This window comes from Athene cunicularia (genome assembly GCF_003259725.1).
Source record: "Athene cunicularia isolate RWA chromosome 6 unlocalized genomic scaffold, athCun1 chr6_part1, whole genome shotgun sequence".
Lineage (NCBI taxonomy): Eukaryota > Metazoa > Chordata > Aves > Strigiformes > Strigidae > Athene > Athene cunicularia.
Window position 1 is genome coordinate 4,463,638 of NW_020799105.1, and position 18,468 is coordinate 4,482,105.

General features: G+C 38.7%; 2 protein-coding genes across 2 annotated transcripts in view; both read right to left on the reverse strand.

The window, feature by feature from the left end:
* The window catches only part of TLL2 (tolloid like 2), a 114,397-nt gene extending 111,227 nt beyond the window's left edge, over window positions 1-3,170 (reverse strand). Inside the window, exons 1-2 of the mRNA XM_026851468.1 lie at window positions 3,153-3,170; window positions 567-696 (exon numbers count right to left, since the gene is read on the reverse strand). Coding sequence (XP_026707269.1) covers window positions 567-696; window positions 3,153-3,170 — 148 coding nt within the window. The remainder of the gene's footprint in view (window positions 1-566; window positions 697-3,152) is intronic.
* A 3,222-nt stretch (window positions 3,171-6,392) lies between these two features.
* The window catches only part of TM9SF3 (transmembrane 9 superfamily member 3), a 53,022-nt gene continuing 40,946 nt past the window's right edge, over window positions 6,393-18,468 (reverse strand). The window contains exons 11-16 of the mRNA XM_026851469.1: window positions 16,802-16,941; window positions 15,187-15,255; window positions 14,947-15,093; window positions 14,430-14,513; window positions 14,243-14,319; window positions 6,393-9,330 (exon numbers count right to left, since the gene is read on the reverse strand). Coding sequence (XP_026707270.1) covers window positions 9,263-9,330; window positions 14,243-14,319; window positions 14,430-14,513; window positions 14,947-15,093; window positions 15,187-15,255; window positions 16,802-16,941 — 585 coding nt within the window. The 3' untranslated portion in view covers window positions 6,393-9,262. The remainder of the gene's footprint in view (window positions 9,331-14,242; window positions 14,320-14,429; window positions 14,514-14,946; window positions 15,094-15,186; window positions 15,256-16,801; window positions 16,942-18,468) is intronic.

Consider the following 18,468-nt stretch of genomic DNA (forward strand, 5'->3'; position numbering starts at 1 on the left):
CTCAGCATGAGAAATACCCCAAGGAAAACTTCTAACACCAGGGTTTTTCTGTCTAATCTGCATTTTCTGGGGGCTATAATCAAGGCAATGGCAGTCAAGTATCCACCAACACCTCAGAATCTTTCTTGTTGTCTTTTGAACTGGGATGAGAGATGGAGCAAACTGGCCATTTATTTCTGTGGCCCAAACACTGCAGCTGGTCCATGCTAATGCCCAAGACCTGCATTCAGCCTTTAACATCAGTGGTTCTGGCGATAGCGAGCAGAAGACACACTGTGTTTCTTTTACTTCGTGCTTCCAAGCAGGTCCCAGAAGATCAGAGGAGAAACCTGAAGGACTGGGATCAGCAGGTGGGGGAATCTGGGTCACTCATGAGGGAAAGTACCAGACTTCCAGGTGCCGTCACTCACAGGGTAGGAAGAGAAAACATGCAAGGGAAAGGTCTCAGATTTTCACTGGAAGAGTGAAATACCCCTTTGCTGTACCAATCTTGGCAAAATGAGGTGAAAACAGGAATAACAAAACCACATCACAATGGACAAGTCAAGGTTGTCACTAGGACTTACTGCTAATGCTGGATAGCAAAACAGCTGCCTGGTCATTGCTTTCCCTGAGGATGATCATTCCAAACTCTCCACCCTTCTGATGGTCACCAAACTGGGGCTGTAACACCAAATCCACCTGTTGAGGGCAAGCCTGGAGGATACAGGCACCTTGAACAGGAGGCCTAAGTGAGTACCAAACTTGTGAAGGTTTGAAGTGCAGCTAACCCATCCACTGATGGAATGTCCTGAACAGAAAACAATGAAAGGAATAGTAATTTTAGAAACCAGTCTAGCACTTGAGGCCTCAAGGGCATAGAAGCATCTTGCTCTCACCATCTTAGCATAAGATTACCAGGGGCTTTAGGTATAACTCCGGAAGACCTGAGTCAAGACCAGCATGGTGGACAGAGGAAAAGACAATAGCCCTCTTCAAATATGTAAAGGAAGAACAAGCATGAGCTGGACCATTGAAGGCTTAGGTTTCAGGCAAGCTTTCTAGCAGTAAAACAGGGAAGCAGATTTGCCATGAAAAACCAAGGGAGTTTCCATCACTGTAGGTTTTTGAAGAGGAATGTAGACTAACACCCATCAGAATAAAGTTAGTAAGGTGACTAGATCCAACAGATTAATGACTGCTACCTGGTGTTTTGATCGGTTCATGTCATCTTGATAGGCAGGTGCCACATCAGTGCAAATAAGGAATATAAAAAGCCCTGTGAAAGTCTCTTTTTCATCTGAGCTGTTAAAACAGTGAAGTTTCATACTGACAGTGCAACTCATGATACCAACAGTTAACTATCTGAAAACAATCTATAACCATTGCTGTCAAAGGCAGCCTTTTCTTTTGCAGAATCCCCTCCTGCCCAACACATGCAAACAAAATCCACCATCTTTTCAAGCCTTGCTGAGCAAGAGTGCACACAGCTCTTTCTGGACAGCATCTATGAGCAAAGCTACGTGGAATCTACTTAATGCTGATGTAGTATCTCTGCACACAACATGTCCCAAGGCCAAAACTCACACATACAAGTTTGTTAGTTCTTCCGCAAGATCTGCTTCTTCCCTCTTGTCAACACTTGTGTCCATCAAATCCTCTAACAAAATAACTGAGGCACCACTCTCTTGGAGCCTGTCCCACTGCTGACTCCTCAGCTGTCTCCAGGTTTACAAGCAGAGATTTCCTTTCCTGGTCTTAGCTCCCCAAACATGCCAAGATAATTCTTCCTCCATGTACATCACCACTACAAGGGGCAGATGGAGCCCTGGAGAGCTGGAGCACAACCTTCTGAAATCAAAGCATTCTCTTTCCTCTCCCTCCTGCATTTCCAGTACCCCTCATTTCTGCTTAAACTTATTTCATCGCTTCCTTTTTTGGTACAAAACAACCCCTGCTGCAGGTGTAACCCGATGTGCCACACATCACTTCCTATAGACACCACTGGGTGCTCTGCAGAGCCATCATCATCCCTTTGCTTCATGACACTCTATCAAAGTCTCATTTACTCTGTTGATATCATTACAGGCTTCCCGCCCTGATGAAGCCTGCTCACTTTCCCCACCTCCTCTTGCCCATTTTCTTCATCTGGTTTTATCTAGCAGCCTATTGCTCTTAACTCCCCTTATCACTCCTGGAGTTGACCCCCCCTTAGGGAATCCCTTCTTCTTCAGCTTGACCACTGTCATTGACAAATCCAGGTGATAAAATAGATATTGACCCCTGCTCTCTCTTCCTTACATCACTCATTTTATTTGCTCCTGCAGTAGGCTGGGAGTGAGTCATTCTTTTTTTATCAAGTTTATTGCATTACTTCCTAGGAAATACCTCTTGTAAATTTAAATTATTCACTACCCAAAAGTAATCATTAAAGATGTTAACACTTGTGCTTAAATATGTTCCAGGGGCTCTGAAACCTGCTGTAGAGAATGCTCACTGCAGCCACAGGCACATTCACCTGCGCATTAACAATCCAACATACATCAAACAACACAGCCCTTTTATACACAAGCAGTGACACTTTGGGAAGATAGAAGCAAGTAACCCATGGTTAGAAAATTCATTTTTGTTCAACAAAGTAGCAGCAGACAGGATTTTAAGTCATCCCATCTAAAAAAAGCATCAAACATTTTTCCCATCATTACTGCAATCCTTGAACTGTGTGAGGAAAAACAAGCTACTTCTGGGGTGTTTCTGAGCTGTAGTCAGGGACAAGCTGTGGGAGGCAGGGAGAGAAATGTGTCTTATCTGGAAGTATGAATTTTGGCTTGACCACTGGTTCCCAAGCTGAGGCATGTCAAACTCATGTTCCATTACTTCTCTTAAAATCCATTTTCAGGGTTCATACAGGAGTCAGTTGTTCTTGGAAAGCATTGAGCAAAGCTGATGGGTTTGGTGATCTCTGCTGCAAGGTTAAGCAGGAGGGCATGGGATCTGTCAGTTCAAAATTCTGACAGGTGGATCCACTGGTCTTTCCAAAGTATTTTTTTTTGCCATAGGAAAAAAGCTGCCTTTTTTTTTTTTTCCTCTTTCCCCAAAGGAATGGACCTGGGAAAGTAAAAACATTTCTCCAAGCCTCTGCTGTGAGATGAAGATAGGATAGTTGCATTTACCTGTTCACCCTCAGGCATCCTTTACAGAGGCTGGTAGCATATGCTACCTGAGTTTAGGCTGTTTCACAGCAGTGGGTAGACTTTAATGAATCTCTCAAAAAAGCAGAGATGCTGCTTCACAGAGCATTGCCTTAGAGATGTTTCCCAATTACAGTTTCTGCACAGGATTTCTATACATAGATTTATCTGTAGTAACGTCTTCAAACCACACACCTGACTATAGCACAGAAGATGTAGATATTTCCTTTCGTTAGGCAAGCTATTCTTTAAAACAGGTTCATCTTCAATGTCACTCTTTAGATCGTTAAAAACAGTTTAGTGATTTCCTTTTTCATTATTTATTTTGCTATACATAAAAGTGGTACATTTCAGATTCAGACAAAGGTGGGTATTTGATCACTTTCTGGCAACAAGTTAAACAGAAAAAAAAAAAATTCTCTGCAAAAATCAACTTTCAGCTAAGCAATTCCAATCACTAAAAATGTTTCTGCAGAGTCCAAATGCAGAACTTAAGTAACCCAATAGCATCTCTTCAACACTGTGAACTCTCCAGTTCTTGCAGACAAACAGGTGTCTGTCTCTCTAAAACTACCACATGCCTCTAAAACAAACAGTAGGCAATGCTTACCAATTCACCTGTCAACTTCTGGCCAGACATTAGAAGGGAAACGAGGACAAATCCTTGTTCCCCATCCTTGTAGCTACTCCTCTGTAGCAAAGCAAGAAAAGTCTCACCCTAAGCTAATAACATAATTCATTTTTCTCAGTCCAGTAGAGTGATATGACCAAAGGAAGACTAGTGTTTCAGTTTAAAAATAGCATTAAATGAACTCAAAGCAAGCATTAAAACTCTAGTAGCCCAGAAAACCACCATGCCTTGTCTAGTGGTCTAATACATCACACAACTTGCAAATTCCCAAGACAAATCTTTGGGAAATAAGAACGAACAGTCACAAAAACTTCCTTGAGTTCAGTGTCACATGATGTTCTCAGCCCTGTTTGGAAGTTTCTCAGAAAGAGTTAGTTACTATAGCTCTCAAAACTTTTTAGAAACCAAGTAAAAGCTTGCAACACACAGTGTTCAGAAAAAAAAATAATTCAGTGTGTTGCCTAACTGCAGCATGTTTTTCTAGGTTTGTCAGCTTATTAGATGAAAATACTAGACTGGACTTTTTGGTCCAGACCCAGCATAGCATTTCAAGTTTACAGGGCTTAGGTCTGTGCTTTGGTGAACTGGAATCTATCAAGGTTAACCACTAACATCATACAGGTAAGCATGTCTCACAATATTAGAAGCAAAAACCCTAAAATAACAGTTCTGTAAAAAAAGGTATTTTGTTTCTTGCACGTAAAACTCCCAATTCTAAAAATGTATGGATCTTCTGGAATGCTGTAGTCATGTGATGCCAATTGAAGGATAAGTATGAACTTGTATAGTTATGTTTTGGAATGCCTGAAGGAGATCATCTTCCTTGAATGTGAGGGAAGCTCCTATGGGCTTGGTTTTCATAAGTAAGGAAGCCTCAGCACGGTAGAACCCCCAGAGACATTCAACATATTGTTCTGTATTGTGTTACTAGGAACTGGTGAGAAAGTTAACCTATCAACAAGACAAAAATGCTGGTAGCAACATCACCTCTCTTGCTCATGACAGATGAATCTTTAGTTTACTGCAAAAGCCTTGCACCATATTGAATACACAGATGAAAACAAAAAGACCATAACTGGTATGGGGCTCAGGGCAACAATACAGTAACAGCAAACTTGTCTCCAGAGGCCTGCATTTGAAATAGGTTAGTCCACCAGATAAACCAACTTTTTCTTATCCTTTTCCCAATTGAGTTTCTAACCTTTAAAGTGATTCTCTCCAAGAACTACTTGAATTTACTGGAACTGCACAAAGCCTTCCAGCTTCATGGGTTCTCCCATCTCCCCCGCCCCCCCTCCCCATGCCACAGCCAAAAAACTGAAGTAAAATTTCAGAACCACATAACTAGTTATAAAATTAAATACTGTAACAGCCCCTTCCACAACTGAAAAAGCACCTCCTGGATAAAACTGAGAGCAGTGTGAGGAATTACTTGCAGAACTTGCTCGCAGATGCCTCCTCAGAGTTTCTCACTGAAGCTATTTAGCAAAATGGAAGTGTTCCTTCACAAGGCTTTGCAAAACAAATGGCACCAAAACTTTTTTTTTTTGAGAAAAGATGCTCCTGAAGAATGGAAGCCATATATGTGCTGCTTCAAAATTTTTAAGTGTGGCTTTGTTCTAGCAGAAGTCCAACAATAGCCATGGCTTTTGTGACTTCAGTGCTAACCCTGGTAAGACTGCTTTAGAGAACCGCAGTGCTAATAGCCATTGCATTAGTACATTAGGTAGAAAAGATCCAAGGGATCCAAAAATTGAATCCTTCTCCAACCTACAGCTCCAACTCAAAATGAACCACAAGCTGCAGAGCTAAGAATCAATTCAAGATAAGAGGACCCCTCAACTCTAGCTTCAACTATTCAAGTTCACTTGTCCACAGACTGGAGATTTGTTTTTTTCCTGAGCTTATGCTTTTCAGACACATTCCAGTAGAGAAATAGCTGATGCAGTCAGTTATGTAATTTCGCGGTCTTCAGTGAAGCTGTGTATATATACTTCATTGGGCAAATTTGGCTAGATGGTGGTGATGCTGAAACCAGAGCAAAATGTTTCATGTGTGTTACCTTTGCAGTAATGACAGTGATAAGAACGTGCTATCAATTTTACCCATTTTAGCATCAAAAGTGTAAAAGGTATTTGGTTTTTAGTTTTTTTAACCAGAAGCTTGTTAAAGAAACACACCTAGACTAGCACACAGAAAACAATTTAATCGTGTGCCTTTTACATACTTTGGAATGTAATTCTGGAGAGGAATTAACAGACACTGTTGCTTCAAAACATTCAGATATCAGAGTGCATAATAAAATGTTTATTTGCAGTCTCCATTATCTCCAATCCAGCGTTCACCACTTTTCATACATGAAGTACCAGAGATGCTTTCTATATTCACTCTGCCTCAACTGAAAAGATTTACAATTGTATTTATCTAAAACACTTGATCAAGATTGGCTATTGCTACACAACTATTTATTCAGTTCTCTGGCCTCTGTACCAGAAGTGGGAAGAGAAGCACTGAGCGGCCAGCTGAAGACTTACCAAAAGGCGGAATTCAAGAACCAGAAATCCTAAGAAACAACCATGGAAAGAGGAGTGTTGGCTGTAAGATCTATATTTCTTCCATAAAAGAGGAAGGACTACATCATCTAAGCAGAGCTTCCAAATTCTATTAAGCAAGATGGTTCAAGCTATAACAACAGCTTCAGGGGAGGGGCAAATAGCCTTGCCCCAAACAGCAACCATGAAGACAAGCTATTGAAAACTGGTCACATTTTGCACTCCTTCAGAAACCAAAGGGAAGGGGGGAAACAGAGCAAACCCCCAACTTACTCACGTGTTAGGGTAGAAATATAAAAATGTCTATTATTTGAACACGGTACTTCTCCAGAGGAGTGTGCTTGCAGAAACAAAAGCAATGCCTGTGCAGTAAGTATCTTTTCAATGTCACTTCAAAAAGCTATACAGTCCTATCTGGATATGCAAAAGCTAATAATGCCAGAGGATAGAGAAAGCAAGTAGGCAGCTCACCACTCTGTGGCATTAAAAAATGATTAAATGAAATTCACAAACCGTTTAGTGACATTTCTGATAGACTAATCACATAGCAGTGCTCTAAATAGAGAAACAGACCCATTATCAAAATATTCCCTTTAAAAAACTTGTATCTCGGCGGAGTAATTAATGTGTTTATTGTGTGGAGATAATGGCTTCACTTCAGATTTAGAAGAACATGGATGAAAAGAGGGCTTCCCACACCTGTATGCACTAGCAAGAACTAGTACAAAACCCTTTCTTTGCTCTAAGTCTCCATGTTTTGGAAAAAAGGAAAACTGTTAACCCAGTTTGTAAGTTCAACTTAAAATCAGCCTGTACTTTAAAAAAGAAAATTATCTTTTGTTAAACAGCAGTGTTCAGCTACAGACACCAACCATTCATTTGAAGCAAAACTTAATTATTTTCTGACAGACTGGTTAAGACTGGCCAGGGAAATCAGAGCTGAAATCTCAAATACTTTTCAGAAGCCATGTACAGCAGGCCGAATTGCTTCTCACTATTACCTATCAGTCTGGTTCTCCCAACCTCCAACATAACCCTGCCAAAGCATGGTTGTTTCTCATTGTGGCTACTGCACGATCAGTGCTTTTTATATAGAGACAATACAGTGCTAATCAATACAAATACTGTGCTCATTTTTTAAATTCAGGAAGTTGCCTTCTCCATGGCAGGTGCTCTATTTCAGACAGCCACGCTGATGAAAACATCCCTATGTGGCAGATGCCTGAAAAAAAAAAATAAAAATCATCAAGCCAACTGGCTCTCAAATCTGTCACAAACACATTCAGGATTTTTCTAGCTAAATACAGTGCATAATTAACAGTCATCTTAGAAAGACTTAACCTTTATTTGCTCATTTATTTCAGTCCACGCTTACCCCCACTTTTCTCAGTACACTAGGTGGATCACAAAACAGATTTCTCCACAAACAATTCAGCCAAGAAGAATCTTTTTGGGCTGGTCATCCACTTTGGAGCTGTATTGTACAATACAGTTGTAAGCAAATTCTGAATTTAAAGCATGGGGTTTTGATATTTGAAAACCACACTAATATTGTATACAGAAACTGGCATTCAGAAGTATTGCCTTTTCAAACATTTTCAACTGCAAACTCATCTATTTTCACAATTAGAACATTTTTGTCTGAAAAGTTTATTTTAGTTTTCTGAACACTCTAAAGCAACTGTGCTTTTGATGTTACACAAGTGTCCAGATAGGATTAACAAAAATTAAAATGCTCTAAATTACAAATTTAATTCCTGTAAGAGCTTGAGAAAGGAAACAGAACAGAAAAGCATGACATACACACATCGTGAAGAAACCCCAACTTTTCATGCAATGGCAGGCAAGATGTAAAAAGCCACCCAAATTCACACATTTTTACACCGAATCATCAGAAAAGTACTCTGTAGTAAATCTGTACATCCAAATACATTTGGGATCTACACCTAAGTTACATTATTTAATGTTATATACACTTATTACCCCTTGTATAATGTCTAAAGGAAAAATCTTCATTTAAACCCAAACCAAAAAAAAAAAAAGCAAGACTAACTTGGAAAAAAGGAGAATCACTTTAGACATTCAGTTAAAATGTTGGTTTTGTTTTAATCTAGACCTCAGAGTGTTTATTAAAAAACAAACAATCCTCTTCATTTAACATTTTGCTTTCTAACTGTACAGTAAATTGCATTGCAGAGAACACATCCCGTCTTCAGACTGTATTTTCTTTGGATGGATTTAAGATGTAGCTGGATATTACTTTAAAGATAAATAAAGGAAGTTGGTCCAACTAGAACAATAGCTGATATATTACATGCATATGGGTTTTTTATATATTTTAAATTATTTTTTAAACAAATGAGTGTAGGGCATAGTTGATATTGCAAATAAACCAAAAAGCACCTGGAGTCAAAGTATAAAACATACCTCCTATCCTGGCAATGGCAGTAAAAATCAGAAGAGTAATCTTTCTGGAACAGCATTTTTACATAATTTAGAAATGTTAAGTACCAGGAAGACTACTAATCAAGCAGTTTTAGCAGCCAAGTTTCCCTCTTTTTATTGAATGGAACAAATGCTTTAAATAAACCGTTTGTCCTCTTCACTGAAGAGAGCTAGTCTATTCATCTTTAATGAGCTAGGTTTTTTGTTTTTTGTTTTGGGGAAGATTAGCCACGTACTGTAGTAATGCCTACTGCATATAATCCAAGCATTTGCTGTGAACAGTTGGAGAAAGCAGTCAGTAAGAACCTAGGATCAATGAAATAGATGTTACTTTAAGCCATCCACAAAATGGAGACCCATATAGTGCCCAGTGTTAAAACCCAAATCTCTTCTCGCGCTTTTTGTTGTGCAAGTTCATCCCCATGAAAACAGGAACTGATCCATAGTTCAATTTTCTTATTTCCTTAGTCAATTTTCACATTAGTGTAGATTTTACGAACAAAGGCACTTGTTCCCATGTAACCAATAGCTCCTGCAAAACAAACCAAAAATACTGTTACAGCTGATCATCAAAATAAGCCAGCAATATAAACCACACATACTTAAACAGAGAAAGTCATAAAGTATGCGCTCTGCACACAGAAAATGATTTACCTGCAATTCTTGTTCTCAAACTCTAATTATCCATGCTCCCAGTGAATGTCTGGCAAGAACTCCCTTAAGTCTAGCAATCTAAATCCATTAAGCCATCTTACCAAGAGGCCATGCTCACTTGGCCCCGATAAATATAGCAACCCCCTACCGTTGCCAATAACTGGGTCCCTTTTTCTGAACATAGGGTAAAAAACATACAATCACCCACTCTGCAGGGAAGGTGGATGGGAGGGCGGGTTTTTATTATAAGTTACATGCCTTCTGGATGAGTGTTTTATTGGCAGATGGCTTTTTCCTTCCCACAAGGCACAAATAATAATAGATCCCCATCCCAGGAGTCTTAAACTCCAAGGAGGTCTGTACAAAGAGATTAAACTAGTAGCAGTTAGTAGTTAAAGGAAATTGCAACCTGTGGTTTTCAAATTAGTAAGAGTCATGAGCAGAGTATGCATTGTCACAGCCACAACAAAATAACAAGGTCACTGGGTTTCTGATAGGGGCAACAGTTTGTGCTAAACCCAAAATACTGCAGGACTAAAGACATCTAGAAAAACAAAAGAAATGCACTGATCCAAGACCTCGTCTCGGAAAGAGATTCAGCAACCTACCTGGTCAAACCCAGAACTTCAGGTTTGCCAGGATCAGTAAATACTGTTGTCTTACAATATCCAAAGGGAATACCTTTACCTCTTCCAAGCAAAATGAGAGTAAATCAATCTTGTGGAAGTCAGTTTGGCTAATTGTTACATTAGAAGTGAGGTTGAAAATCAAGTAAGAATTGCAGACAACTGTTACCAGATTGCCAGAATAACAAATCATAAAATAGTAGAAGAAAAGAACAGAGAAATCAGAGCCTGTAACTCACTACAGAGAACTCCTAACATCAAATGTTTGGATGCTCACTAGAGAACAGAAAAGATATTTTTGCTTCCCCGAAACAATACAGAAAAGCCCAGAACAAAGCATGAAACAACATTTTTGGTGATCTGGGATGCACCAGACTTGCACAAGATGTGTTATATAAGAAAGCCTAACCAACGCTAAGTCTTCTGCCAAGACTTCATTTTCCAATAAAAACATAAAGCTGTTTTTGCCTTTAGAAATTAAGGTCATACAGATCTGCTGATAGCATTGCTGACCAGAGTTATTCAGAACCTGGACAGTTCTTTAAGTCCTGGGAACTGACTGGATAATTCATTAGGTCAGCCATTGAGCTCACAAAATCTTGGCTTTAGACCCCCAAAAGCCCCACATTCATATCTAATCGGGAAATCTGCACAAGGCAAACCTGATGCATTATCCCAATGCTATCGGAGTGGTAAAGAGCATGTGGAGTCAGCCTCTGCACTGCACAGCATTTCAAACTGTATAAATATCACAACAATCCTTCCACTGGCCAACAAATGAGGGATTTGTATTACTAATTTGGACAAAACAGAGTTTGAATAAAACAAATACAGCAAACAGAAGATCAGGTTGCTGCCTGCAAGCATTAAATGTGCTGAGGATGCAGCAGAGGGAAGGCCTGGCAGTTCAAAGAGAGACCAGTACAGCATTCTGACAGACCCAAGCATGGTCTGTGGAGAGGAGGTGACATGAGCTTGGAGTCATACAGGAGCACACACACATTATGTAGAAACTAGTCTTCTGTCTTATGCAGTAAATGGTCAAAATCATGGCACTGGACTCCCATTTTAAGACTTATCATGTTTTGCCTGTTCAAGCAGACAAAGCCAACAGATCCAATGCCCATTTTAGTTGCTAAACTCAGATACATTCCAGAACTTGTTCTCTGAGTGTTTCTCTAGTGATGGGATGCCAGATAACAGAGAGATTTGGGAGAACAAAGCATTAATTGTGTTTCACTTGGGATCTAGAGATGTGTGCATGAGATGGAAGTGAGGGGGAGGAGTAGAGAGTGGCAGTCACAGGAGACCACAAGCTCTCAACCCCATAAACAAATCATAACCTATACTGAATCATGGGAGCCTTATCCATGAAGGCCACTAATGGCCAATACCCAAGGCAGGGGTTAAGCCTCAAGGCTACTTCATGGGCATTGAAGAAAACATGGGGGGAGGGAGGGGGAAACCCTAGACAATGACTACTGAAGAATGTCTTTCCTGAAACAAATGCTGGACAGTTGTCTCAATTGAGTAAAAAAATCCATAGTAAAGGGAACAATTTATTTATTAAACACCTTATCAGATTATATTTATAACTTGCTAATGGCCTATGTAGGTTTAGCAGAAATAGACTGCAAGCATATTTCAGCAAAACAAGCTTTTAAATAGAGAAAAATTAAAATTGTGAGAAAGAGCCAACACAAAACAAAACTATTAATTCCCACCTATTACTTCAACCCAATTAACACTACAGTTGTGACTTTGTAAACACAGAATTTTTTTAAAAAGTCCTTCAATCGTACTTATGGTATTTATCTGGATGCTGAAGTGTGGTATTGCAAGAGACCTTTCTACACTACCTAGCTCCCAAGCCATCCACTGAGCTGGGGAGTAAGTTTTATTTTTTTCTGTCACTAAGAGAGAAACATGAGGAGCTGAAAAGGTCTGGAAGTTCTCATGGGCTCCCTACTGTCCAGTCCCAGAACTGAGATGCTCTGCAGAGGGCAGAAGACTTTGTGGATCAAAGCACCCCACTACATGCAGGATTTGAGTTTCCTAGGCATTGTCAGGGGCACGAAAACCAGAGCTGGATGATACAAGCCTACAGAGTTTCCCTGTGGCTGCTTTGGATCCGAATTAGTTCATCTCATATCCAACTGTGTGACACTGAACACACCCATTCACATGAGCCTCCAAACCACAGTTCTGTACACTTTTCACAGGAGATGTACCGGCAGTAGCACGCACACTGCACAATTCTTTAACACAAATGTCTTTGTTAGACCTCAGTGGCAGCAAGTTCCCTAGACAAATGCTTTTTGACAGGGGAATTTTTTTCTTCCCTCCACATGCTGCAAATGGGAGTTCTCAGTAAAAGGGATCTCACAGCTTCTCTTCCAACACACTTAAGAAATCTCAATAGAGCTGTGGAAATAGACTATGAAGTGTTAAAGTATTTTCTGATTTTGAATACATTTGGATTTCACTCTAATATTCCATCAAGTAGTGTCCTACCATGATGAGAAAACATTTGACAATCTTCTTTTTCCATGTTTTAAAAAACACTTTAATTACAGAAACTGGTGGGCAAGTTTGGCTTCTGCATCATAGACATTTTAAAGAAAAGATTAGAGCTGAAAAGCATAAGCCTATTAAAGAAAAAAAATGGCTGCAAGACTACCAGAACAGCAGGGAAGTCTTGTAATGTGCCAAGAACCTGATGAAGCAAGATTAGATTGTGTGAGAGAAAAGGGGAACAGGTACTCAGCAGTTAAGAGATTATTTCCCTCCCCTTTTTATAAAGCATTGTGAAATTACCCACTCTCTTGGGATATCAAGAAATGTATACTTTACAGAAAGTGAAGTTCCTGTAAGATATCATGTGTCTCAAATATCTAATTCAAATAAATCCTTCCACTACAGGATTGTTCATCCACTGCTAAGAAGGAAAGTATTAAATAAGGCTCACACATAAAAATCAAATAACATCATCATACAAAAGTGCAAAAGAAGCAAGTAGCACTTTCTGAAAGTCATAAAGAAAAGGATAAAAATAAAGCTAACAGGTGAACTGTGGGTGCGTATGCCAGGTCGCAAACCATCTGTGTCACTGACAATGTAGAAGTGTCATCAGCATTCAGGTTAGATGATTAATGATATCTAAATTAATGATGCACTTGTGTTAGAAGACTAACGTCATGTAGATTAACAATGGCTAAAACCAAAAGAATTTGTGCTTGTTAGAGAAGAAACAGATAAGAAGGGATTCTTTAGAACAAAACAGAAATTTATCTACCAGTTGTGCATGCTTAGTAGCGCTTGTTGAAAGTGCTGAGAGGAACGAGTTTTTGAAATGAACATGCACCAGAGCAACACACGGATTTGCTGTTACAAGGATATATAAGGACTTGTTTTTCTAATAAACTTTAGAGCTTGACTGTTAACCACATTGCAGTGTGTCTCGTCTCACATCCTCGTCCTGCAAAAATAAGGCCTCCTGCTACAGTGACCAAGTATATTTGACTATCAGATGACCTCCATCTATGTTGACCTCCAAGATGACCTCCAAGAACTATGTTTTTCTCTAAACATCTGTCAAAAGAGTATCTTAAAAAGCAGTGAAATTCAGCTGCATACAGGAGCACTCTCGTGAATATTCCAATACTTATTTCTCAAGTGTTATCCTGAAGTTTCAGTCCTTTCTGTTCTGGTCACCCTCATATATACATGTCACAAGATACAGATGGTACTGTCATCTAAATTGTGATACCATTGCTGCCTCAATGGTTATACCTAGCTCCTTGTCTTGGTGCAACAGTAAAAACTCCAAAACAAAATACTAGCATGAACTCAACTTAATTTGGACTTTATTTTGCAGAATTTCTTGCCTGGTATTAAGTCTTTCAAGCTTGCACTGAAGGTGAAATGCTCTGCACAGTACATAAATCATCTTCCTATCAGAAGACACAATCCACAGAAATCTCCTATATTAGGTAGGAACCAAGTATAAGCAGAGAACCCTAAGATTCTTTCTAAAGATTGTAAGCTTTTCTGAGCAAATCTTGCAGACATACACACTCCACCACCAAAACCAGAGAACTAAAATCAGGAATATAATAGTCTGAAAAATTCTGACAGAAAGTTGTCAATATATTTGAAACTTACCACACATTATTCCCAAAGCTGTGCTAAATACTGCCATATAACCAAAGTAAAATGATGTTTGAAACAAGCCATACATCCTGAAAAAGAAAGATAAGAATTTATGCTAGGTATTTTCCTCAGTTTTTAATCAGTAAACTTAATTGGCAATATGGTAACCTGATATTGAAGCAAGAAAACTACCACTTACTTTGTCTTGAAAAAGTAGTAGTAAAAGGAGTACATGTAAACATAAATCGCAGTTGATGCCGCAGAAAGAAAGCTTGTCCATTGCCTGAAAGCAAACATGCATGCCCATCATATATCTAACCAGAAGTCTTCCCAAGAATATGCACAATGCACTAAATCTCACCCTGAAAATAAAGTGTACTAATTCTACAGACTTCTTTAACAACATCTACGTGTTGTCTGCTGTAAGCGACAAAAGCTTCTACGGCAACAGCTACCATTTGATACCAAGTGATAATCTGATTTCATAAGCCTGTGTGCCTCAACATACTTTTTTTTTATATGTATATACAGGCACACACAGATGGACATACACAGAGAAAGCTCCTGTACAGAAAGGATCCAAGAACTGGTTTTATTCCCTACAGTTAAAATGTGGACATGGGACACTTTGAAAAGACCCATCTAGACTGAAGAAATATTACTTTTCTAGAAAACTCCCACAATCTGGTTAACTATGAAAATAATGCAACACTTACCACCTGTAATCCTCTGCATTTAGCAGGAAATATGTACAAACGATAGTCACACACACTGTCACAATGCAGAGGATAACCAGAACCAGCATCATAAAGCCATAAACATAGTAGATCTTGTAAGCCCAGAATGAAGTAAAAATGAAATACCTGAAGAGAGTAAACAGAATATGCTGATGGATTGTAATTGAACTTAAATGATTATAATTTTTAATCAAATTGGCAAATAGCTGACATACTCACATTTCAATAAAAATTGATCCAAAAGGGAGGATTCCACCTAGGCAAACAATAACAGCTGGTTCCATGAACCTGAAAGATATTAAGGTTAGTTTAGGGACAATTTTAATCCTTCATTTATAAACATATTAAGACATATAACCAGCTAATTAACATAGCACAGAGAATTATTTAAAGGACATGCTAAGAACATTTTTGTCTCATACCAGCATATTAGAAGATTCCCCCAAAGATGTCATGTGTATGGATAGAAGGAGGGAGGAGTTATTCTTGGGGAAAGTTGAAACAAAACATAAGGCTCATGCCTATCACCTACAGGCATAAGGTTAGGCAAGGCTACAGAAAAAAAATCTTTTTCCCAAAAAGGGCTTATGCAATCAAGCCTCATAACATCCACTGCCCTCGAATGAAGGCAGGGAAAACTCAGCGCTGTTGATGCCTACAAATACAGCAAAAAGCGCAAAGAAAATTTTGCAGGGTGACGGTTATATAATTAAGAACCAGTGTTTATTTTTAATGCTATACTGAGTCATGAGCATATGGCCAAAAATGAATACTCAGCTACCTGTCGATGATACTGTCACTTAGTAAAGGTGACCTCTGTGCAATGACACCGAATCTACCTAGTAACCAGTGATTTAATTTACAGCTTCTTTTATTATTTATAGGGAGACTTGTCTAAGTTGACGGTGTGCAATTTCATCATCTTCAAGAGAAGTATCTTATTTCTTTTTATCTGGCATGCTGATCCAGAAAAATCCATCAGATTCCCAAGATAAGGTCACAATATAAATCAAATCCTACCAACCTGCACAACCCACCACTAACAAAAGGCTAAGTGAGCTGCACTTTCTGGAGATCATGGGTGTACACGTCTCAGTACACCCTTCACTTTTGTCTGTTCCATTCCTCTGAACAGGGAAAGCAAGAAAAATCTATTAAAAAAATCCTCTGAGGATTTTTTCATTTCCAGAGCTTGCTGCTTCCATCTCAGAATTAAATTAATAGGAAAAAGAGACTGCATTCATGATTTTTTAAAAAAAAAAGAAGTCTACTTTTTGAGCCTAGGCACCCCTTTACATTCACTTCAAAAATAATGCAAGGCTTATTCACAATTCAAACCATATACCTTGAATATTCTAGGCTTTGTGCCATCAACAAAAGTGCAAAATTGGGAACAGCATTGCAAGCTTCTCCCCACCATCACCCTGCAAATATGTCTCAGCTTGTACATGGAGACCATCAATAAGAACAGGTTTGCCTCCAAGGCACATTCAATCCTAAATCTGTAAGAGGCATTAACTAAAGAGGAAAGGTTTAGTTGCAAGATACCTAATACAAGAACCGGGTTGGAACCATCCTTTTTACATAGAGACTAAAGACGATTTCAGGCCAAATGTGAATCAGTGATCCAGGACTGTAAAATCTGCTGCAACTATTAACTATGGTGTTTTAATTCAACAGAAAAATCGTATTAAGGAAATGTCAGTAGAGCTGCTGGTTTATACACAATTTAAAAACAAAAAGTTATTTCAGAAAAAAAATTTAACTATCACACCTGAAAATCTGAAACATACTGAAGCAAATACTTCTAGTTAACACTCATGATTATCCTTACCATTTTTTCTCTGGTATTGGACGAGGCACTGCATTGACACGACATGGAAAATTAGGCTGTCCTGACAGATTTCGGCCAAGAATTGTACCAACAAGGTTCAATGGAAGAATGACAAAGAAACAAATACAGCACACTGCCACCTGTAACCAAAAAATAAATAGTAATTTTAAAAATCAGATATAAAATGGCAAAAGGTAACTATCCCACTCTGTATATATTAATCCTTAGTAGTTATTGCTGTAGAACCATACTCCTAGTTATGAAGCATTAGTTAACATACATGTATTTTATCAAATGGAAGTACTTATTTCCTGAGAAACTTGCTAATAAACATTATTAAGTATATTTTCTTGCATCAGTTTAGACAACAGAACCATTACAGATTTTTTTACTGTCTTCGTCTAATCATTATACTCAATACATTGCAAAGGAAAGAAATTGAAATCTTCATGGTACTTCATCACAGAAAATTTTGTCAGCTTCTCAAACTTCTGCAGAGCATGCTATCCCTGGGAGTGAACATTTAGTAGTTAGGCAGTTGCACATAAAGTTACAAGTGTTGGGTACAAAATTTTTAATCCAATCCAAAAAAGAAGCCCAAAGAAGAATTGCAAAACTATGTCAGAATACTACCAATCAAAATTTTGGGTTCAATTTTCACTATTATCCACCAGGTAATTAATAACACAGACTGCCAAAGACACAAGTAACCACTGGCATGCACAGATACACAGTTTAGAAGCACAATGGCCCTACTTAAATATAGACAAGCAATACAATGCAGCAAAGTCAAACCAACATTCCAGCTCTTTCCAGTGAAATGGCCTCCCTAAAATTTTACCATGAGTCATCTTTTTTCCAGTATATATATATGTAACCCTACTTTTGCTGTTCCTTGAAGGCAACATGTTTCTATTTTCCAAAACAGAAAAATTTCAAATGTTTAACAAGACATTCTCTACTCTTAACTCTTTAGCACAGAATGGATTAGCAATAGACAGTTTAACTTTTTGATATTGATAATTAAAGACAGAACAGTTGCCTGTAATACAAGAACCACAGTCCTTAATATTGACTGTGACCATCTCTATGCAAACATATGAAAACACTGCCTTTTAAAAGCACTGTTGCCTGAGGCTTCTGTGTACACCCTGGTGCTTCCTGAGCAAAGAAGCTATACTCCTCTTTCACTCCATCAGCACACAAAGTCCATGGCAGCAGATTAATCCAAAACAATGAACAGAGGACCAGGTCTAAGAACCACATACACACACACACTGTCTTGTTTAAGAAGCAGTTACTCTAGGATAAATAAAGGCTGTTCACATATATTTACAGAAATCTACTGCAAGCAGCTGAAAAGCAAGAACTGCTAGACTTCATGAGATGAAAAACCGCACTACATCAGCTCAATACAAACTTAGCATTAAGTCAATCACACCAGTTTAAGGCAACATCTGACAAAAGGTTATCCTTCTATTACTGACTTGTATATCATTACTAGCCTAGGCCAGATGTGAACAGAAAACGTTGTCTGGAGTTGGATAGAGCAAGCCTTCATGCTTCACAGAAGAGACACATACACCAAACAGGTGGTCAGCAAGCAGAAGCACTGTCCAGACCGCTCTGTATATCTTTGAGGGAAGGTTATTAAAGAATTGCATCAC